We start from the raw sequence: 24,431 nt of genomic DNA on the forward strand, positions 1-24,431 counted from the left end.
TTCTCTTCTCCCCCACCCTACTCCCAAAAATCCACACTGAAAACTTATAAAACTATGACTAATGAGCTGCCTCCTACTATAGTAGGGTAGAAAATCCAGTATGAAAAACTCCCATTGAGTTTTTAAGCATGCACATTATTCTTGAAATTAAATGTATATTTCTTTTTAAGGGTCAGTTTAAGGTTAGATCATGACAAGTCAGTGATGATGCTCAGCTTGTTAGCAAAGTGTCCTGTTGTTCTTTCAGAGCTATATTTTCAGAAAGCTAGAAGACCAAAGAGCACTGGAAATAAGTGAATCCAGTATGATATCTAGCAGTTTATATTGCTTCCTTGCCATCACTAAAATGCTCACCTATAAAAAGTTTGAACCAAGCATAGAAAAGAACACGAAAAAAAAAGTCTGCATCTTTCTCCCTGATCTTAAACAAAAACTCAAGTTTGGGTATTAAATAGAGGTAATCCACCTCTAACTGCAGATGATCTATTTTGTCTTACAACAGTAGTCCAGTTTAAACACCTGCCATGTGCTGATGATATAAAAATGTGCTGCAAGATGGAATCCCTTTCTGCAACCTGGTGAATGTTCTTTTCTTAAGTGTGTATGGAATTTATGTTGATATGTACCAGGGGCTCTGACTGTAAAGCACAAGGAGTTTTACAACATTTGCAATAGTCATAGCACTTACAGGCTTTAAGCAGAACAATTCAGACCACTTGAAACTCTTTTTCAGCTGTTCTTTGAATTAAGTGAACAGTGATATTAATCCAGTACTTCCGGGACTGCTAGTGCAGCACTTTGTCAGCTTCCTCAGACATATTCACAGCAATCCCACTGATGAAGCCTTGGAATTGATTTAACAGGAGAGTGCAGTGCAACTGAAGTCGTCTTGGAAAAGAGTTGTATTTTTTCATTTCTAAACAGTTGTTTCCAGACTGGGATTCTGTTCCAATGGAGTGGCCTGTTGGGATCATTGATGCACAGTGGGGAGTGCTAAAGGGGACAAACGTACTCAGCAAGTGAAAATAAGTTGAAAATCTTTCCAAATAAATTTGACAAAGCTGAAGTAGGAAGTTTCTACATTCAATTTCTAAAGCAATGTGTTCAGTGCAAACATAATTCTGTGCTGCCTAGTGTATGTCTCTCCATACAAACATGACGGGACCAGACCTCAAATCTCATATGCACACAAAGAACTTGCAGACACAATTCTTGAAGCACTTAGGGCTCTATTTCTGTAAGCAAGCATAAGGGTATGTTTGGTATTAAGAAAAATTTTAAGACTTAAAGACTAGAATGTTAATTGAGTTACAGTTTTGCTTTTTTTAGTATTTTAGTGTTTGGCTTTGTGAAAAGCAAGCAAAATTAATATTAACTACAGCATGTTAAAACTTCAGTTTTCATTGATGTTTTCAGTGCCAAGACAAAGCTAAATCAGGCTTCTTGTTAATTATTTATTGTCTTAGCTAAGCCATGCGCTTGGCTCTGTGTAATAAGCAAACAAAAGGCCAGGTCTTTACCCTGCACAGTTTGTAAGCTGAAAAGTACATGAAGGAAAACAAACAGCTGGGAAATCCCCAGAGAGAGGAAAATGTTGGGAAAGGGCTTGACAGAAACTTAATTCATAATGTAAAATCTTGCTTATTTAGATTCTGTGCGAGAGTCAAAAAGCAAGTTGATAGATTTGACTTCATTGGCTATTCCATGTACAGAAGCAGACCTACAAACTTAAAAAGAAGAGGATCTATGGGAAATTTTTCTTGGGTTACAGTTTTCAAGAATGAATAGAGGGGATTTCTGATATGTAGATCCAACTCAGTGTGACAAAAACTGAAACCTGTAGAGAAACATGTCCTTTCTAATGTATATTCTGGACCCTGTTTTTCACTCTTTCATCTTGACCTCTTCGTGTTTATGTTTTTAACCAGGTATCGAAACGGCTGTACAGTATGGGCTGTTATGAAATCTCTCTGGGGGATACAATTGGTGTGGGGACTCCTGGAAGTATGAAAAGAATGTTGGAAGCTGTTATGAAAGAAATTCCTCTGAGTGCTCTTGCTGTTCATTGTCATGACACATATGGCCAGGCATTAGCCAATATCCTCACAGCCATACAGGTAATGCAAGTTCTTATTTTATAGATATGATAGCAATAGTCTTATTTTAATACAATGCACAATTGAAAAAAAAATAAATCCCACCCTTAAAGAAGCCAGTGAAGAGGAAAAAGCCACTCATTAAACTTTTCAGCAAGTGTTGCTCACACTTTGAGTTGTCTACAGGTATTATGGCTATTGTTTTTGCAAGAAAATTTCAAAACATATTCTGCAACCTTGCATGAAATTGAAAGTAGCCAGTTCTGAATTTTTATCTACTTACCTTTATCTACTTTTGTCAATTGCATACAAAAACCCTAAGAAACAGTGATGATGATTATATCCCACATATTTTGCATGAACAAGGGAGATAAAATATTTTTTCTGATGTCTTTTCCTAGGAACATCAGTCCATTTATTGTTCACTAAAGTAAAATTTCTATTTTACAAATGTGTCTAAATGTAAAATAATGTGTAATTACATCTTGATTTCAGATTGATAAACCTAAATCATTGGCGATCATGTACACAGAGTGGTCTAGATACTTTTACTACTATTAACATATAGTATGCTTTTATGTTTATGAATTTTATGTTTATGAATTACATCTTCCAAATATGACGAGAAACAACTTTGTATCCTATTTAATCTTATTTCAAATCCATGGCTAAATAATCAGAAATAGCTAATTTCTATAAAAGATATTTTTCTCTTTCTGTTCATATGTTTTTATAATAGGACACAATACCAGAAATAGACTACAAATTCTAATGAAGTTTTTGTAAGGGTATCATCTTAATGAAAAATACTTTCATATGTATGTGCATTTCTAAGGAGATCTATTTTTATTGTCTTACAGAACTGAAAACTGTTTAAAAAGCTTAGGCCTGTGTTGTTCTATTTTATATTTAATGGCATCTATTTTATACTTAATGGCATCTTATGCTCCTTGCAAGTTATGCCATCACTTATTAGGTCAACTTTTCCTTTGTTCTGACTTGTTATTTTGGCGCTGCTCGTATTATGTTGTTTAGAAATAACAGCAATGTGTTAACAGTGTTAGTGATACAAGCAACAAGAGGGAACATGGAAATGTTTCAGTATGGGAATCTCTGTAGGTATTTGATTAAATACTGAATCACAAACTTGATAAAAAGGGCTCTAACGTTTACTCATACTATTCACTATTGACCCTTACTCACTTTTACTGTTGCAAATGTGCATGTATGTACCATGGGATAAATCAATCGCTAATTTCACAGTTAGCTTCAGTTGCAGATGTAATAGCTAAAAGCATGAAAACCCCTGAGCATGGGAGGAGTTCCCCATAAAAATACTTGAAGCATTGTTTTTTAAATCCTTCCTTAAAATAATTGCTGTCATGGTGCCTACTAAACACTGAACAATGGTTATGCTTTGTTAGCCCTGGTATTTGTTGCAATACTCATTTCACGTTTACCTCATGGTCCTATCTTTATATTTACTTCTTAAATCAACTCATTAAGAGTTAAAAGGGAAAAAAGCTCGTAGTTACCTAATGTGCAGTTCAGGCTAATTAACATGTAAACTCAAGAGAGCAATAAACTTAAAACATGTCCCTCGTGGAGTCTTCTCCGATTACTGAGAAGCCATGAGTGCCTAAGCTTCCATCAGAAAACCTCCTTATGTGCTCAGGTTCTGCTACAGTGCATGTCTGAAGGTGCTGTGTTTTTGGCTGACCTGAACTTGTCATAGATCTTGCCAAAATTCCTTGATGAAGCAGGCATTACACAGTCTCTCTGACTGGCTTTGTGCAAGCAGCTCCTTGGCTTGGTCTGAAGGTAAGTCCCTAGTCTCTTGGATCCTCACACAGGTACAGGACATCACAACATCCCATCCTGTCTTGGTGGTCATGCACTGGTTCTAAGTAGTGGCTTTGTTGCTTTGTTCAAAGAAACTCGGCAGCTAGCAGAGAATTATAGCTCTGTCATGTTGTTTCTAAAACAGGGCAACTTTTGCTGGTCAGCTGGATTATAAATGCCAAAGCCAGATGAGAATACCCAGGTCACTTTATAGTCCCTGTTGCCAGGCTTGTCTGTGTTTTTCTTTCTGCCAAAGAAACATGAATGGGTAGTTTAAAGTACTGGAGCGAAAACCCTTGTCTTCAACTCAGTAATTTGTTTTGTGAACCAGATTCTCCATAGATGAATTCCTTACCCTGCCTGCTTTATGGGTTTGTATGACCGACACAATATTTCATCAGGAGTGAAATGTGATTGAGGGGTTATCGAAATAATGGGCTGCAATTATTGCTTGAAAACCATTTTCAAGAATATTTGTCAGGCAAATTACACTATTCCTAAGACACTGCAAACTACAAACTCAGACTGAGTACTGTTGTATTGTATATTGTATTTCCTAAGAATTAATGAATGACAGCTGGAAAGCCACAAATCACTCTACACTAATTCAGGCATTGCTTCGACGGGAGATCTCCTAGGAGTGGAAAGAGGTGCTGGTGATTCAGTAAGTAATTTTTTATACAGATCACATTGTTCCATGCAGGATTATACTACCCAGAATATTTTCTTTTGTTTGGGGCTGATCCAAAGTCATCTAGAACTGACAGGCCGTATCTGTATAAGAAATTAGCAGGGAAGTAGCCTTGTAATTTTAGTATTCAGTTTTATGTGTGTTGTTTTAGCAAAAGGATAGGTAGTGAAAGATGGGAGAGAGATTAGCCAACTTTTAAAGGATAAGTAATTTTTTAAGTTGCTGAAGCGAATCATATAGGCCAAAAACATTACCTAAAAAAAAAAAAAAGAGAGAGAGAGAGAGATTCACTTTCTTTTATGAAGAGAATCTATGTAAAAATGTGAAGAACATGAAGTCATGTTTCATTACAAAACATTAAACAGTTTAAGTAGAAACATGACTGGCTCCTGGTTAACTGGCTTCGTATTAAAATATCAGAGTATAAAATTTACTGAAGAGACAATGGGAAGAGGATTAGACAGGATGGGAAGTGATGTGGTGATCTAATTAGAGGTTGTGTGGTATTTTGAGTAAAATTGCATATGTGGGTTAGCCAATGTGACAAATACAAAATGTAGCTAAAAGAGGGAGTAAAACATCTCTAGGAAATTGTTACAGACCTCCAAGGAAGAGTAAAAAGATGGGTCAGAAAACTTCTGTGCTGGAGAGGCCTCAATAAGGTAGACCATTTATCTCAGGAGATTTGAGTTACCTTGACAATTGACCCCTGTAGCATTTAAAGAAAGGGTAAGAAAGGGGAAGATTTTTAATGGAAGTGATACAAAAATCTTTTTTTTTTTTTTTTTTTTTTTGCATAGCTTGTGTAGTTGCCAGAAATAGCTTTGTCTGTTTTCATAGCACATGCCTGAACATGAGAAGAGAATATGGTACGAGGTAAGGAGGTGTTCTGCCCTGCAGTGATACCTCAGTGAGTGAATGAAACAATTGCCTGGTAATCTCACAGAATTTTATAAAATTTGAATTACTGTCTTAATTCATTGATATGAACTGATCCATACACTATTGGGATCAAATCTTAACTTACAGAAGACAAGTTCCAATGACTTAAGAGGAGCAAGGATTTTTATTACTGTGTGTAATCGTTTCCACCGTACTAGGCACTACAAGATCTGAAAAGAAATGCACACTTTAGTATCAGAAACAGAATTTAACAAGCCTATAATTAAACCTTCAGGGCTGAAAAATTCATGTTTGAGAATAGGGTGTTTTTCATTATAGACATTAAAATATATCCCTGTACAGAGATGAAAAAAAAATATATTGTTCATTAATATCTTTAAGGTCCTTGAATTTTAATTATTATTATTATTATTATTAAGAAATTGAAATGGCTGGCTGCTGAACTCTTCCCTTCATAACTTTGCTTAGTAGATTCTAGCCCCTTCTGTACATGCTGGACAGACTAACCAACTTGCATATTTTTGTGGCTCAAGTTTACATACGGAATAAGGACTAGATTCACACAAATACAGTTGGTGTTGATATGTCTAAGTTTTAAGTGCCAGAACCAGGAAAGGGATCTGCACGTAGCAGAAGGTCATGGTATATTAATTCACAAGGATTGTTATGTTATGGGAACAGAGTTCCCAACAGCCAGCAGCCTGAAATGGGAGAGCCTATGTTAAGCAACTGAAAAAGGGATTATGGTTTAAATTCCCCTCTTCCATGGTTCTTTAACGCTTACACTTGAAGCCTTAGGTGAGATGAAATTTCCACCCAAAACCATCTCCAAGATGTGAGTACCCAACTTGTCTCTTTCTTCAAATACAGGATGTGCTGTTTGTGGCTGTTTGGTTTCCCTGTAGTAACATCTCACTGACCACCCTTTTAGCTGTTTGTTAGAGGCCAACACACGAGCTCACTGCTAAGATCTCCTGCCAAGGAACTGCTGCTGAGATGCTTCTACAGGGGCTCCCCCTCCTTCACTTAGGGGTGGCTTTAAACCTGAGGCTCCTGTGCTTGGCCGCCGCCTGAACTACCCTGCAGCAGTGTTGCAGCTGTGCTACACCCACGATTGTACCCTGATTCTCACCCTCATCCTTGCTCACTGGCTTGACTTTCTGGCTTGACCTTGGACCTGGCTCATCACTAGGATCTTGTTGGGTGATCACGGGACTGTGACTGATCCTGGTTACTGTCTCCATACCTGATCTTGACCTAAACTCACTGACTCAACTTCCTGTCTCCTTTTTGGTGAGGTTGCTGCTGCCATTGACCTAGCTGTGACTCTTGGCTCTTGGCTTGCCTGCCTTCATGGAGCAGCCTGTCCTTGGCTGCTACCTGAGATAGTTGAATATTTAGAGGAGGGACCAGCAACTAGTATTTTCTGATTTAAGGATGGCTCTGAGTAGCAGGTGATAGTGTTGAACTGGGAGATACAGCGGCTGTGCAAGTTAGCGGGTCTCATGTGCTTTGATCTTGGAGCTTGGCTGGAGGCTTTGTCTCTCAGAGAGGCAAGCTATTGACATTCATTTAAATCATACATTTCATTGTGTCTGGTTGTACACAAAGCCCTAGCAGTTCTGCATTGGGAACTCTTCTGTGTTTAAAAAAAAAAAAAAGCTGGACCAAAAAACAGTCAGAGGCATTGATATCTATGTCTGAGGGGTATCATGAGCTTTAACATTTTAACATTGCCTTTAGTTGCCAGTTAGTTGCCAGACCAACTTTAGCCACAATTCTCTTAAGTTTTGGACCAGCATTTCTGGGATTATTTGACCTAAAGACTATATTCATAATGATGAATTTCCAACTAAGTACAGCATCTGTAATAATATTTCTGTTCTAGAAAATTCACTTTGCATTTGTATCCTGAAGACAATTCCTACACCTTTGCTTTTTCTAACTTAATAAGTTTACTAGATAGTAAAGGTTACTAAAGCATCCAGTACTCATGCTAGTGTAGCCCAGTAAGTGACTTGTATGTACAGCTAGAAGCCATACAAATTACAGTAGCTGAATAAAATAGAGAATTGATAAAAAGAAATAACAGTAGAATGGCATGAAAGTATGGATAGCAATGGTAGGAGGCTGAGCGGGAAGAAGGCAGCTATGTTTGTATACTAATCACATATAAATATTCAATTGTTCTTGGGTTTCTGTTGGTAACTTGTTACATTTTTGCTGATTTATACAAAAAAACATACATATAGTATTCTTGATTTTGAAAGAAGCAACAGGATAATTTTTTGAAGTACAATTTTACAAAACTTTGTTTTGTAAGAACTTAAAAGCATATTTTCCTATAGTTTAGTTTTCATGAGCTTTATGTACTCATTTCTTGCTTGTATTTCATTTCCAAAAAGACAGAAAGTTAAAACGAGCTGTTTTTCCTGGATTTACATTGAATTCCCCCTTTATTAAATAATTATAATGAAAAAACATAGCTGGATTGTGATCTTTTGTATGACTGCTTGGACAGGGTCACAAAATTAATGATGATTTAAAAACTAGCTGAACTCTGTTGCAAAATCCTGTATTAGCAGAGAGTAATGAGGACATGGTGTAAGTAAAACCTCAACAATAAAGCTAAAAAACTCATTTCTCTGCTTTTCTAAGTATGAAACAGCAATCAAAAATCCACAGCATGCTGAGTAGCAAAACAAAGATGTTAGAAGAGAACAAAGAAAGGAGCGTTAGCTCAAAGTGTCATTAATTCAGGTATGCACATTTATTTATGTGCTGATATAAATGGTCACCATTTTGGATGATCAAAATTTTGGACTGCTTTTTATGTGCTCAAAATGTAGGTTTAACCACTTCACTTCCTTCACTTGCTCCTCGTAAAACAGAGAAGTGTGCACAAGCTTTGAATAAAGATATAAAATCTCTCTGGTCTCCCACCTTTATCTACCATTGACTCCTACTCTGTATGTTCATCACTGGTAGTTGTGCTTCTTCCTAGTGACCATAGGCTACAGTTGTGGTAGGACTAGAAGTTTGTTTATACGCCTACATCACTCAACTCTTATCTAATTCATTAGTATTGGACATTCAAAATCATATACAGAAAGAAAAAAAAAGACAATCATTCTTTTTTTTTTTTTTTTGGTAAGAAATACTGTATTTTTAATTCCTTGCAAAGCACAGTCGTTCAGAGCTATAGTGTAGTAGAATAAATTGGCACTTTTGTTATAGGGCCGAGAAGACATAAGCAACCATGAAAATGTGTGAAGCCTTGCGTATTGCCATCATGCTAGACTTGAGCTAGGAATTTGTCATGGAACAGTGAATATGAGCTTAATGGGTGAGGAAGGTAGTCTAGCCATATTTGCCTGTTGCTAAATAAGCCAAAGTATACTCTTTTGGGGGGCAATAAATAGTAATTGAGGAGATGAACTTGTATGTTGCCAAAGTTCTTGCTTGAATAATACATTAAATAAAACTAGGACTGTATTATTTTCTGCTGTGTGCTAGGGTGCCCATTGCCTAGCACTGAAATGATTTACATCTAAACTTATTTTTAATAGTTTAGTTAACATTTCAACATTATACTAAAGACAATTTTTTTAAGCCAGCAGGGAGGTATTATATGGAATGAATGAGGTACAGGAGGCAGGAAACATAAAATCTTGGCTTGTCTTTTCCTGACTTGACATGTCACTGTGCACATCACTTTTCCTCAGATTTTCATTTATGAAACAGAAATAAGGCTCATCTCTCTCTCTCTCTCTTTTTTTTTTTTTGTGTGTGTGCATGTGTGTGAAATGCTAAAAAACATACACAGAGGAAGAATATCAGACAAGTACAAATTATTTTTATGAAATCCAGATTTAAAAGTTATTTTTGAAATTGTAATTTATAAACAGATTTCAAATCTGGTGCAAAATATAATTTTGAGCTAAAAAAAAGCTAATGTATATGAGCGGGCAAGTGATCAAAATACATCTACGTGTCCATTCAAATCCATGTAATACTCCATTTCCTTTCCCCTGCACAGCCTGGCACTCTGAAGAATTTATGCAGTACAATATGGAGTGGAAAAGACTTACCATATTAAACACTTACATATTTTGGGATCTTGAAAAATGTTAATTTTTTTTTTTGCATTCTTTTTTTGAGAAATGCGTAGAAGTGGAGATGTTTCAGCAGACCTCACAGGTTTATTTTCCTCTGCTGTTTACGAGTGAATCAAGATATGCTAAGAAACTGCAGAAGACTTAACAGAGAGCTACAGAAACTAATTTCAAGGTTCAGATAGGGAAACATTAGAAAAAGCACAGCTTGACTGAGAATGGGATTCAGGAAGGGCTGGTCATGCTTCAGTATTTTGCTGGAATTCTTTGAGGCAGTTGCTGCCAAAGAAGACAAAGGATATCCAGTGGCCATCATATGCTTTGATTTGTCAGAAAACAATTTACAGTGTTCTGTACTGGAAGTTAATATTAAGCATAGAGTCATGTAATAAGTGGAAAGTTGGCAAAATGGCAGGAAACAAATGGAGTTATAAAACAGAATTTCTTCTATCTGGAAAGCACCCATCAGCAGGGTTGTAGAAGTATTGGCCTGTGGGTCCCAGGTTTTCCTGCTTATATGAGTAATTTACTGTACTATAGTGCTCCTGTTAAGGGCAATCAGTCTAATGTATAGAAATTAAACTTTTTAGATTTAGATTTAGAAATTTTAGACTTCCAGTGTGAGAAAAAGGATAGCTAGCACATTTTTTTAAGTGTAAATCTGTCTAATACTCTAAAACATGCAAAAGACATAAGTTTGGGACCAAAACTATGAGTATATGAATATGCTAATTTTAGGTAAGGTAAAAAAGATTATTTGTTACAACATGCTTGTCCTTTAAAAAACAGGTCTTCGTAGAGCTTTTGTATTTCTCTAGGAGCTAGTTTGTTCAGAGCACTCATCAGGGTTACTTTTCTGGGTTTAAAGTATAAATGATACTTTTGAATTATTTGTCAGTAAACTAAGAAAGCCATTAGTAATGACAAAAAAATTCTTCAGCAAACATCAATTCGTGTTTTTATTTCTGTTTCCTTTCATTCATTTTTCCTCATAGAAACAACATAAAACATCAGTAAAGCTAGCAATTAAAAAGTTTAGATGTTTAAGCTGAAGAAATACATTGCATTAAAAAAGAAAAGAGTGAAAAACTCTTCAAGAATGAAAACAGAAGTGAGTAAGACTATATTTTAAAGCAGGTAAGTTGGGGGAAAATGGCAGGTGAACTGTGAAAAAGTACCAGATTGCAAAGTTTCTATTAAGAAAACTCAAAGAGGGGGTACGCACTTTAGAAAAGTAGAAAAACACTTGTGTTATATAAAATAATATTACTACTATAAGCAGTCAGCTAGTTACTTCAGTAAGTGAAAAAGCATACTGCAGAAATGAATAAATCAGACCTACATATGGGAAAAAAATGAAAACATAAGCATTCATACTGAAAATCTGAGAGATGTTTTCCAGTATTTTCTCTGTTCTTTCTCTTTTTTGGCCATTTTCATAAGTACTGGTTTTATATTATTGCCTGTAATTTCAACAAAATAAAAAAGAAAGAAAGAAAATGAACAGACAATACCGCTCCTGCTCTTTTCTCAGATCAGTACAAAAGAAGGAGCAATCCTGTTTTTATTGCTTTCTGCTGTTTCTCACAGGATGTGCATAGTATGCAGTTTCTGAAGGGCTGAATGTTTCTGATCTTTCTCTCTGTGCTTCAGAAAAACTTGATAGCCTGATAGTTAAATAAATTCCTCATTGCTAATATTACAACTGTTACACTATTGCTAGGAAAAAAAACGTTTGAACAGTGGACTTTGTTTCATGATTTTTAGTTTTTGAAATTTTTAGTTTTCACACTTTTTAGGATAGGAAAGGGAATAACATATTTTATTATATACTGAAATGGCAGCCAGAGCTGCTAAGACAAAGAAGTATTTACATTAATATACCAACAGGTAGCCTGTATGGTCTTAAGAAAAAAATAATCTTAGTATATTATAAACAATTAACAAATAATAGAAATCTTCATTCTTCTAGCTGCTTCTAATATGATGATTGAATTTCAGAAGCTTTCAACCCTAGTTACTGAACCAACAAACCTCAACTCTCTCTGTTTCAGGATACTGATCAGAAAAAGAGATCCTTCATCAGTTGTAGATTATCCTCGTCTCCAAATTCTCTCACTAGTGGTAACTTGGAGCAGTAGACGCAACTTCCCTTTGGCTTAAAATCAAGCCTCAACTGTCTTTTAAAACATTCTTAAATCCTGAATTTCTCATGCAAATCCATGTGTGTCTTTGTATGTCTCTGCAAGCTCATATGGATTTATCACTCTAGATCTAAATGGAATATGAATGGAGAAATCACTGTAGCAACTAGAGAAATAAATTCTAAAGTGGTTTTAGCAATTTTCTATCTTAAATCCAAAGATAATTTCTGTACTAATAGCACTGAAGCTGTGGATTTATAGAAGTAATGTGTTTGGCCCAAATGCTTTATGCTCTTTCCTCTTTTTCTGTGCTGGCCTACTTACACTTTTTTTCTTGGAATGCTGTTTTATTGTAGCTTTCTTAATCACCTCCTGAATGCTTTCACTTCTGAGTTTCCCATGCTGTAAGTGATGTTCAATTGCACGTTTCATTCTTCAGTGTTGGTGGTATGTTCCAGTGTCAGCTTCATTGGTAATTTTCTGTATCATTAAATCCAGAACCATTAAGGCCATTCTGTAGGCACTCTAGTATTTATTACATTACTGGGCATCTTTCTCCTGTTGTGAGTGCACTTCTATGCATATAAAAATAATCAGATTCAGATGATTTATTATAAATGATGCTTAGCTCTTCATTGGATGCTGTTCTGCATCATTCGTTAGTTATCATATCTAGAACTATAGTTTGTAAAATGGAAAGAAATTAGAATTCATAGAATATGAGTAGAGAGTTCTGTCTTATTTCACCTTTTGCCAGTTGATTACAGGTTTGGAAAACTGTGATTGCAAACAAGGCTTATACAAGGTAGCACAGGATATAATTTAGATAATTAACCAGCAGACTATAGGCTCATCTGAGGACAGTACTTTGGTCAGGCTGTTGTCTTCTTCTCTCTCCTTTGTTCTCCGTTGTAATTCCTTTTTTTTTTTTTTTTCTCTCCCATTCTTTGTCTCCCTCAGTGCCTGAGTGGAGTAAATATACTGCTGGCAGCTCACTGGCAAGAAAGGAGAATGAAATGAACAGATACCATGTTCTTACATCACCTAATCATAATATTTTCCCTGGCACTTATGTTAATTTTCTCCTCTTTCACTATTTTCCTAGCCATTGTTTTTTAGCTGTAAGTCCACATAGCCAGAGCAATAGTCTTTTTGCAGACCTCCTTCTATCATCCCAACTGTGTCTTGTTTAACTTGACTATTTAAATGACTAAGAGTCAGCATCATCCAGTTCTGAAGTGGACTGGGCAGTAATCCAGCTCTTTCTGTTAGAGACAGACATTCATTTTTTTGGAATAGAAACAAATTACTTCCAAATGCTGGAAATGTAAGAAGGCTTTTCAAAAAAGGTTTTCAGGTGTTTATAGAACAAATTAGTATAAAATAGTTTTCAAAATGCTAAGCCCAATTCAAAATAAATATTTAGTACTTTTAGGAGTTGTGAAAATATAGCACTAGAAAACTGAAATCACTGAGCTATAGCATGCATAAAAATATAGTGAGGGCACACTGGTGTCAAATTCCCCATGCATTTTTCTGTTGTGCCTCAACTGGATTGCATGCATAAAAAGGTAGTACTTTGTTTATTTTTATTTTCACATGAGACTACATGTAAGCTGTAGGTTTGACAAGATGACTGTCTGTAAATATCAGAAGTTGTTATTTTACAACAGTTTTTGATTCACTGTCTGAAAGTCTAGATTATCAAGATGACTGGAAAACAAAGACTTTTCTTTGGCTTGAAGGTTGTTTTTGTGCCTCATTCAGCATCACATAGGCACTCTCTAATCCAGTCCAGTTCTCCACAGTTATTACCTGTCCCTTTTGGTTTTATGATCTCTTGCTTGCCTCTTGCACACCTACAACAAATGAAGTGGTATTTCCACACGCAAGTATCCTACCCACTGGCTCATCCCAGATCTGCTTCATCCTAGCAAGCTAGTCCCATTCTCCCCACTTAGAATCCTTCCCACATTCTTCACCAATTTCTGCCTCATCAGACCACATGTCTGAATAGACTTAGAACTACCTCCTCATTCTCAAATATTCTCCAATTCTAGTTATATCTTTCCTTTATTTTTTTCCCCCACTGAATTTCATGATGTTTCCCAGGCTGTATTTATTTTTGTCATATCTCCATTTGAATCAGTCACCTTTCTTTCTGCTGCCTGGGTCCAGTGAAGTGTCAACTGGCTACATCTATGCATGTAAACTAAACATGCCTGGGCTTCCCTGGCACTGAGGCCAATTGGTATGAAAAAAGCTTGCATCCATAAAATCAAATTCTTACCCTACAAAACAAGGTAATAGAGGTCATTTTTACCCTACGAAACAAGGTCACTGCCATCTATGAATGATTTCTATGTGGTGCTAGTTCCCCAAATGTGCCAGAAATTGTTTGTTGGAACCCTACCTGTCCCAGGCCAAAGCTGTTCCAGAGACTGTGGCAAGAGTTACACACAGTGGACGATTGACTTCCAGTACTTGGGAGTCTTCCCCAACACAGTTTAGTCTACTGGTGATATACATAGCAACAAGAGAGCGCAAATTTCTTTATATTAACAGCACAAAAAAAAGTTTTTGCTGTCATTCCTAGTGGCTTTTGGAGGCTGTCCCCATGGATGAGGTTTCAGAGGTTCTGGTCAGCCTTGGCTGTGTTCAGTGCTGCTGGAGTCCCTGAGGATTTTCACTGCCCTACTGATGCAGGTTTTCATGATGCAGCTGTACACTGTGTCTGTCTGTACGGCTGAGGTGGGACTCCCCAGATTACATGTCCTTGGTTCAAGGCATGGGGTCATGAGCACTTCAGGAGGCTATCATTAATTACCATGAGAAAAGCAGCGCATTTGTTTTGAAAAGCTGAACTATTATGGCCAAATTTTTCCAAAGCAATCAGTTCAGGGCAGATATCTGTCCCACAGGATTTCAGCTTGATTAATGAAAAATTGGCAAAGCTATAACACAGTGTACCATAGGATCTGAATATGGAAGATGCTGGCCAATCTTTGCAGCTGATATAGCTATCATGCCAATTTAAATTAAATTTCTAATTTAAATATGCCACAAAAGTAATGTCTGTTTTTAAAAAATAGTAATCTAAAATATATTCTAGATTAACACTTAGTTCATGTTAATAGACTACCTGTTTGTTCCTGTGATTAAGATGTCCTTATGATGGTAATTCTAGGATATCTATTTTCAGATCTTTGCTAATTTAGAATATCTGAGTATGCCAATAGTTGTGTACCTAGCTTTATGTTTTCAGCTAGTCTCTTTCTGGATTGACTGTGGTATAGCCTTATTCCTTTCACTTTCTATTTGTTTTGAGCTTACATGCTGTACACTGAAAAGCTATGTGGTGCAGTGATAGTAGGACCGTATAGTACAACATAATTTTAAAACAATTCTAAAAAATTAAAAGTTTGGTTAGGATACAATTATATTAAGTATATGTAAGGACATATTTTCATGGCATTCTAAAAAGAAATTATTTCTATAAGAGTTGCTTTACTTGTTTTTAGAAATTCTCCCTAAAATCATATTGCACTTTAATCAGGCTATGACTCTGTATCCATCAGTTAGAAGAAGACAAATGGCTTTTAAGCATGTGTATTTTTCCACACTGTCAAAACGACTCTCTCTCTCCCTTTTCTCCCTAAAGTAATTATTTTTGAGTTTAACAGTAAGTGTAAAGTAAGGACAGAATTGCAACAGTGCTTCCCACTTGGGACTGATGTTTCTTTTCATGACCTTATGTTTTTTGTTAGCATGGTTTTTCTAGTTTATGCCTGGAAAAAAGGTATTGCATGGAAGCTGACTTTTAGACCCAGGCGAGGGTCAGACTAGTTTGCCATGGCAGGAACAGTCCTGGGAAATAGCTGCAACTGGGTCCCAAATCCCAGTGTCTCCAGTAGGGAAGTGCAGTGTTTACAGGATGATGCTTACTTCCTTTTTGGGCAGCTCTACAGACAGCTGTGCTGAGGGGGTGGAACTAAACCTCTGGCCATTCTTGCATATTTATGGCTCCTCAGAACCAATTTTGTTACGATCCAGCAAACAATGAAGGAGGGAGATTTACTTCCTATTGTTGAGACATGTCAGGTGGCTTTAAACAAGCTGTCAGGATGTTTCCTAGGGTAAATTAAATTGCAGAAAGTGCAGAGGTACTACCATCAGACATAGTGAAGTTCCTGAGTTCACTCTAACAGAGTATGTTGGGTAGATCTTTGTAGTTGTATGAGAGCAAGTGAACATCTTGCATAACTGGAATAAGTTGAAGATGACTCTTCAGTCAAGACAGAAACCAAAGCTGATGCAGTACTTAAAGTATGACAATCATCTTTTCTTTCTGTGCTGTCCAAAAGCAACACTGAACCAGTCTTCCGAAGTAATTCATTTGTCATTTATCTATTTTTTTCTTTTGAAATATTACAGTACAAATCGAAACAGCTAGGATTTCAAAAATAAAACCTTTTTGATCATTGTAGAGATAAATGAATGATACACTCCTTAATTTTTGCCAGCTTGCATATTTTCCTGTTTATTTAATTTTTTTTCTCCTTTGTTGTGTAGTGCAAGTACTGTACAGTGACAGATTGTCAGAGGCAAATAATGTGATTTGCCTAATGTAAAGTCCTTTCAAATACAGGAAGTAAGCAATTATAAAAAGATTTTTCTCTGATCTTTATTCCCTATAGTTAGATGTTACTCACAGTAAGAGTTGTACCAGCCTGTAACAGTATTTGATGTATATTTTCCTCTTAAGAATAAACTGTATGAGCAGAGTAAAAGTAGACTTAGCAAGTAGCAAGGCAATATAATGTGCATTTACAGCAAAAGAGAAGGTGCTAAGTTGAATGTTTTTTAAAACAAAGGCAGTGATCTGGCTTTACTGTTAGAAGAAGTTTCAGATGAGCAATTTGCAACTGTCTTTTTTTATTTTTTGATATATAAAAAAGGAACTTTATGCAGCGTAAGGGGAAAAAAATGTATTATATTTTGTGACTGCCCACCTTGGAAGGCAAGATTCTTTTGGAGGTACTGTAGTGTAATAAGGTATTGTAATGTAATGTAATGGACATTACCAAATTGATCCAGTTATAATGGAATAGTAGAAGCTGAGAAACTGTTACGCTTTCTTTTAAAGTTTACTGCATTATGATGAAAATCATGGTGAAAACTTTATGTTAAATAAAGACTCACTCTGACACACGGTGTCCAAAAAGATGCCCTATTTGATTACATGCTCTTTGGTCACTACTCTACTGTAGTTATTAACTGTTTAATCCCTTCCTGGATTTCTACTTAGGACATCATATTGTAGCAGAAAATGGAAAGTTCTACTTCCTTGAAATTACATAGATGAATGAATAAAACATATATTCCAGAGCTCTTAAAGGGAGCTCGCTCCTTGGTTCTGAATCTTTGCAGTAGAAGCTATATTTTCCAACATGACCTTACTGGTCCCATTTGTTAAATACATTTGTCTGAATCTGGAATAAAATTAAGCAAGTATATAGCTATTTGCAAATTCAGGGTTTATTTTGTGGGAACAAATTAAAAAAACAAATGTACTGGTGGAAATAACCTACTGTTTTTTGTTGCAAAAGATGTGGAAGGAAATAATAAAAATAAATAAATTAAAAAACCCACAAATATTTAATAGTTTATTATACCATAACATGTACTGAAATTTTGCTGTAACATTTGCTTAACTAACTGTGAACCTGGTCTTCCTCTAGAGAATGAGGTGTGCAAAAATGAATACATTTGTTTTCGTTGTTGGGTTTTGCTTTATGTTTTTTTTTTTTTTTTTGTGGTGGTGTATTTTTTTCCATGCAATGATTTTCAGAACCCTGATACCAATGAAGAAAAAAGCAGCAGTATAGCTTTGTAAATATTTTATAAAATGTCCATCTGAAGCCCCTCAACCTCTGCTAATTAGAGGCCATACTGTGGAGATTGACAGGGTAAATTACCAGTTAATGTTTACACAACAAAACATATGCCCAGTACAATATCCTACACTGATGTTACTGAAACCAAAGTCCGGAAATGTACAGTGGAAACAAGACATGGTACTTTTCTTGTGCCAACACAAACAGCAATTACAGCACAGTGTGAGAGAAGTCATAAGGAATACTACTGCATATCAGTAGTTCAACAAAGTCAGCACTTTTGTGTAATTGCAGGGGAAAAGGGCTGAAAAACATTACAGATCTCAGCAAGAAATGGCCCTTTATACTTTTAAACTGATCCTTGATAAAACAATGCTGGGGTCATGAGAAGGCTACTCTGCCAATTTTGCTTCACTGTGGGATCCATTGACATCTGGCTGAGCTGCGGAAGCTGGAAAACTTCTTTAATATTCTCTTGACAGTAAAATGGACATGTGGAAAACATTCTAATCTGTTAATCTTTGGTGCTCCTGAAGAAAAAGGACATTTGGCTTTATACTTTGTGATGATAAATATTAAGTCTCCAGGTCTAGCTGTAAATAAGTTGAAAGCGTTCGAATGGAGAATACAGTTCTTATTTTCCAAATATGGGAGAAGATGAATATGCACCTGTGTAATCCAGATGATGTAATAAATGCCAGGAACTTTTTTCTATGGGTAGTTTACCATACATCTTGGCAATTTACTTTTCTTTATGGTGAATATATTTTGTCAATGAATATTAGGGAGCAGAATCTCCAAACTTCCTTATGTCCTACATACGAAATCAGAATAAAGCATTGTTTCACTCAAGGGATTATGAAAATAGAAGTAAGAGAGATTCAAAATAGTAGTTATTCCTGAATAAAAAGTGCAGTCTTTTATTTAACAGCATTAACTGTACTAATCCTTTTTGACCTGAACTTTAAATCTAATATGGAATGATAGCAAATGATGGAGATACACATTTATTCAACTTGAGATAGAATGTACAATTCTTCATTTCTGCCATGAGATATATTATGAGAAATGAGAAGAAAGAAGAATTATCTAGCACATTAAAAAGTAACTGCTATGAGCATACACTATGCATTGTAAATATGAAACATTTATTGTGTATATTAACACAATATGGGGATGATACCAGGGAAAACTAAATTAGAATTCAAAATTCTGAACATTCTGTTATTACATTTTGAATTAATCTGAACAAGTAAAACAATGCATAAAATAATACATTTATACATTTGATGAAAGTTAAAGTGGTTTTCTTGATCAAAGTAGCAGACTACATCATTTTAACACATGTGCCCTGTTAGAAATGTGTGACTTCCATTAGGTATCTTTTACAAAATAAGTAGCCTTAGGAATTAAGAGAACTGTTGCTTCTTCTGAAAGCAGTGAAATGAATACAGTAACAGTTAAAAAGATGAAAACAGATTTTTGTTCTCTGATACAATGAGGTCCTTTTCTTTCTGCCTGCTTATTGGGGAATTATATTTCATTGATTGTCACTGGGATCTACAAGAGGCATCAAATCTGGGAATTCCAACTGCAGGTTAGAACTATTTTAGTGGGTTTAATAATAATAATGATACAATCTTGAAGTTCATGCCTTTGCTCAAGCAAGCTCCCAGAGAATAATAATTTTAGTAAAGTAAGAATTAGTCCAATTTACCTCTGGAAGACTGGGCAGTTTCAAGAGATCTAGGCCTGCATGAAATAGATTCTTGTAAGCAGTTGAAGTGTTGCTGTTGCCTAAGGAAATTCAAAGTGCAATAAAATCTGGTTGAAAAGTGGAGGGGTAAAGATGAAATTGGAGAGGGTCTAGGCTTCTCAAGGAACATGCACAGAACCCACCACCATCCTGGTGTTTCTGAAGTAGCTAAAAACTTTAGCTTCAGCAGGATCTTCTGTTTAGGTGTTGCTATGGGTTTATGAATTTTTGTCCACTGAGCTTCCCAAGCTTCTACTCCAGTGAGCCAGTGGTGGTTTCAGACTGTGAAGACCACACACGCTGTATAGGTGACCAGCCCTTAGACACGGAGCTGATACTTCTGTAGGACTCCAGAGGACATATGGAGATGAGCCCCAGGGATGTGGGGAGGTCCCTGTTTTTGCTGACAGGGTGGCAGGTGGGTGGGATTTCAGAGATAATGTGGGGAATGAAAGTCAAAACAAAGTGGGTTTTGTGGGTGGGTGATGTTCCTGGCTCTAGGGGAGTCAGGTGCTGCTGTGTGAGGGCTCTGGCTGAATGAAAGTCAGATGGGATTTTAAATGCTGTTACCATTTCACTCCTTAAGATACCCTGATGCTGACATGCCATAATACTGCCATGGAATGAAATAGTTCTGCTCTTCTTTTCCAGCTTTCTTATAAACACTATTATTGCTACAAATGTACTTTATTAAAAAATGTTTTTAGCCACCCACCTATTTTGCTTGCTTACATTGGTACAAGCTAGTGTCCTCTGCCATTTAGTACATCATGCAAATTGAGGGAAATTGGACCTCCAGGAACATTTTTGGCCACCCAGTTTAAGCCACAGAGTGAATCAACAGAAGCTGATCTTCCAGTAACTAAAAGGGTTGGGAGCTGACAGGAGTTAATCAGGAGTTAACAAAAAGATTGAAAAAAATTGTAGTTTCTTTCTAAGGTATAGATACGAACAAAAGGTGCAGTTAAGATAGTTGAACTACATTATATGATGCCTGAATGTATGCAGAAAGTAGCCTTTTCAGATGATGTGATGTTCAGGTCAGATTCGTCATTTTCATTGATGGATTCCTGTATTCCATATCCACTTCAAATATTGCCACATCCACTTCAAATATTAGAACAGTGCCTTTCTCTGATTCACCACAGCAGCACTCTGTCCTTTTTCAGTATCGTAATGCACAGTGTATTCCCTGCAGTGTGTATTCATTTTCATCTGTGGTTCCAGTCTTCATTCAACTCATTCTCAGCTGATGCTCCATATTTTAGGCATTATGATAATTCAACTGTCTTATTTTTATGGGTACTTCTCTACTCAGTTTATCCTCTGTCAGACATCCCTGGCAAAGTGAGTGGATTTTGTTTCTTGATCAAAACTTCAGTGTCACCAGTTCCCAACAGTCCTTTAGTCTCAGCAAAATTTTCCTCTCCCTGAACAATCCGTTACCACCAATTTAAGTAAACCTTTTGTCTTTCCTGTCCATTCAAAGCCCTCAGTATGTTTTCAGGTTTATTTTTGTTAATTTGCACTGTGATGTAGCATGTGAGAAGAACCTTGTGGCTGCATATAGGGCACAGACAATCTGTCATAAATGTTGTATCTGTGGACTAAACAGTTCTCCTCCTGCCCACTCCATTGCTGCCCATAGCTTTTCCTCTCTAGTTCCTCTTTCCTTCCTGATCCCCAAATTATCTTCTCTGTTATACATGTTTAACAGGTCTCCTGACTGTGTCTGAACTGGAATCTATAAACTGAATATCCCAAATTTTTAAATCAGATTAATTCATAGCATATAGCAGGCAGACAAACTGTGAAACCACCAGAGGTTTATCTGAGAGCAGAGACTTCTGCTGAAGAGCATCTGGGGCAATAACTACTTACTTCAAATCAGCAGCAGCTGGCTTGGAAAATCTGGCAACGCCCTGGGTTGCTTGGGGTGGCAGGGAGAATGGAAAGTCGGTCTGTGCTCTGATGGTCATCACATCTTCACGGGTCTCAAGACCTTAAAATGTGTCTCCTGCTCCCCCTGCAGGTTTTGTGATCCTTAGCAGGGGAGTAGCTCTAATAAGGTACAGTCCTGAATTAGCAAACCATAGTTACTTGTAAGTAAAAAGGAGCACACATACTCAAAAAGAAAGCAAAATATGCCCGCAAAGGCAATGCTAATAGTGATTTCTGAACTCCTGCTTCTCAATCTTAATTTTATTACAGTGTAGGATTTTGATTAGGACTTTCTAAGCTTTTCAAAATCTCAAAAAAATCAACAGGAAAACAATCTCTTGTACATTTAATGACATTTATTCCCCCAAAACATCCATGAAAATTCTCTGAAGATCTGGATCCACAACACAGATCTTGAGTGCTCCACCAATAAGCAAGAGATTGCCCATACAGGTGATGTACTGCGGGCCAGAGACAGATTTTCTTAGTTTCAGAGAGAAATTGCTCCATAGTTCTTTGCTGAGGTTGAGGGAAGGAGCATTGTCAACTGCTGCTGGCTTGACCCTTGGGCGTTTTAGTTACCAGACTGACCAGGTTCCTGACAGTGAGGTGGAACTTTCCTAACCCCAGGCTATGTGAGCCCTTAAAATCAGTGCTACTCCTGTGCCAGATGTGAGAGTGTAAAGCTGTAAGAATGTCTCCAAGAAGTTCGAATTAGAATTATTGAATATTAGCGTAACAAAGCATTTTTCTTCCCCAAAACTTGTTCTCGGAAGTGGCCAACCCCATTTTTCACTAAAACTTTCCAAAACAATCCAGCCTGAGGCAGAGACAAGGCATGGAAAATATAAGATCCAGCAGTTAAAGGCTGACAAAGTAATAAACAACTGAAAGTATGGCCTTATGATGGGAAGTGTTACAGAACTTTAACTCTAGATGTCATTGCCAGCTTTGCTTATAATAAATGTGTCAGTAGCAATATGAAAAGATGTGTGCAATAAGTTAAAGGAATGCTGTATTAACCTATTTTATGCAGCACGTCTGCCCACAAATTGCTTGCATCTCAATATGTTTCAGGAGGAAAGGATTTTTTTTTTTTGGCTGAATGTACCAATTTTCTAAATAAATGAAATGGGAAATTATAGATTTTAATGTAACAGTGACACCCTGTGGTCAGTAGTGGCGGAGTTTCCTCTGAAAAGTATCGTTTTCTTTTGTGATATATTAATTTTTAGCAAGAGAGGAGAGAAGAAGCAGAAAAGAAATGAAGTTAGCTTTCAGGGTTTTCCACAAAGGGACGTGTCATTCTGTTTTATTGCTGTGTGTAGAAATGCATGTTTCTAATTTTGCCAAAACTAAAATAATATTTATTTACATGCATTTATCTTATTGAAATAAAGGAGGTGGCAAATCTTGATTTTAGACAGTTTGAGAATATAACTCATAGAAGAGTCTCTGTGAGCACAGCCACCTTACAAAGAGTTATTGGTGTAGTTACTTATATTTCTGTAGTTATCTAGATCTCTAGAGGAGGAGTTTCCCTGATGGCATACCAGTAGTGATGGGTAACTGATGCCAGAGAGACACAGTAGTATGACAGTACCACACTTGTGCCAGCTACACACTGACAGGGCTGCGGTATTAAACAGAAGTATTAGGCTTGTGCTGCCTTCTCTGTGGACAATCTTTGACCCAACATGCATAGGTCCTCCTTTTACTTCTTCCTCCCTTCCTTCTTCCTTAAACAAATGCTTATATAATGTAGTGATGTTTTGTATAAATGCACCTATCTTTAAGGCACTGTGGTACTGAACTTCACAGTGCTGTGGCCCGTAAACTTTCTGGGATAACAAATCTTTTCCAGTTTAATAGGGATACCTTTTTTATGCATACCTGGGATCCTGGTTCTTCCCTAGATCCCCTAGTTACTTGATAAATGCAACTGATAAAAAGTTATAAAAGCCAGAAAAATCCAACATATATTATGGTTTCAAAATGTTACTTTTTAAAAAAAAAAAAAAATAATAATTTATGACAGACTTGGTTTATAGCTTCAGATTTATAGTTTATGCATCCCTGGAGTTACTGATGCTGACCTTGCCATTTTTAAGAAAGGGACAAAGTTTATTTTACAGAAACATTTCTGTCAGATGAAGCCAGGTTTAAAGATCAGTAGTGAAGGTAAGTAAGAAGACTGACTGTCCCAACAGGAAGTTATGGGGAGGCAGAAAAGCAAACCAAGAAACATGAAGCATTTATTATTCATCGGCAATAATGGTTTCCTGTTAAAACTGGCTGTTTGACAAAGGTGATGAATTTAATTCCTTGCTCTATCTTTGGGGAATTTGGAAGTTAACATGGGACAGGAACAAAAAGTCTTCTGCCTTCTCTAGAGAGTAACTGAAGCTAGCCAAAGCTAAAGTTTGGAAGGTCTTCAGGAACCACTATCAGGAATTTAGTGACTGTCAAACCTCTGCAAGTGTTTAAAGATTGGAGCATTTAAGTGGTCCTGGAAGCCAGGCCATTGTTCACCCACACACATATCCATATGTAAACAGCTCAGTGAGTGCTCATCTTGGATGTATCCTATGAAATAGCTGCGGTGCAACATCTCATGAATCTCAGCACAATTTAGTGCCTGTCAGGAAGTGACAATGAGACTGTGGGCTTTGTAAAGATCTCATATTGACAGTGAATGCTTTGCAAGCTCAGCTTGCTGAAAGGCTTGAAACTCATTATCTCCTTTAAAAACCTGACAAATATTGTGCATGTGATGAAGGATGAGGCCTTATTTTACACTTTATGTCAATTTTTAGCTTTTCTTTTAAAGCCCCTTATGCTTTCAAGTGCTGCAAGAGCAAAACGTCTTCATAGCTGCTCAAACTCGCAGAGAAATTATTTATTAGGTGCTATATCAGACTCTGTGCTTGGACGGGCTGGGCTGTAATATTAACCTTCAAATTAGTTAGTAGTGCTGCTGAAGGATGTTTTCCAACATCTGTTTTTAGCACAGTTAGAATGGAGCTTGCAGTACGTATTATTTAAA

General features: G+C 36.6%; 1 protein-coding gene across 12 annotated transcripts in view; it reads left to right on the forward strand.

Moving 5' to 3' along the window:
- HMGCLL1 (3-hydroxy-3-methylglutaryl-CoA lyase like 1) overlaps positions 1-24,431 on the forward strand; it is an 85,850-nt gene that overhangs the window by 48,433 nt on the left and 12,986 nt on the right. For 9 of the 12 annotated variants that reach the window (XM_048078051.2, XM_066994781.1, XM_066994780.1 and 6 more), the window contains one exon: positions 1,929-2,117. In XM_048078051.2, the coding sequence (XP_047934008.2) occupies positions 1,929-2,117 (189 nt within the window). Of the gene's footprint in view, positions 1-1,928; positions 2,118-3,771; positions 3,918-4,499; positions 4,603-24,431 lie in introns of all 12 variants that reach the window. The other 3 variants (XR_010830553.1, XR_010830554.1, XR_010830555.1) reach the window with 3 other exon arrangements.

Source organism: Anser cygnoides, chromosome 3, assembly GCF_040182565.1.
Source record: "Anser cygnoides isolate HZ-2024a breed goose chromosome 3, Taihu_goose_T2T_genome, whole genome shotgun sequence".
Lineage (NCBI taxonomy): Eukaryota > Metazoa > Chordata > Aves > Anseriformes > Anatidae > Anser > Anser cygnoides.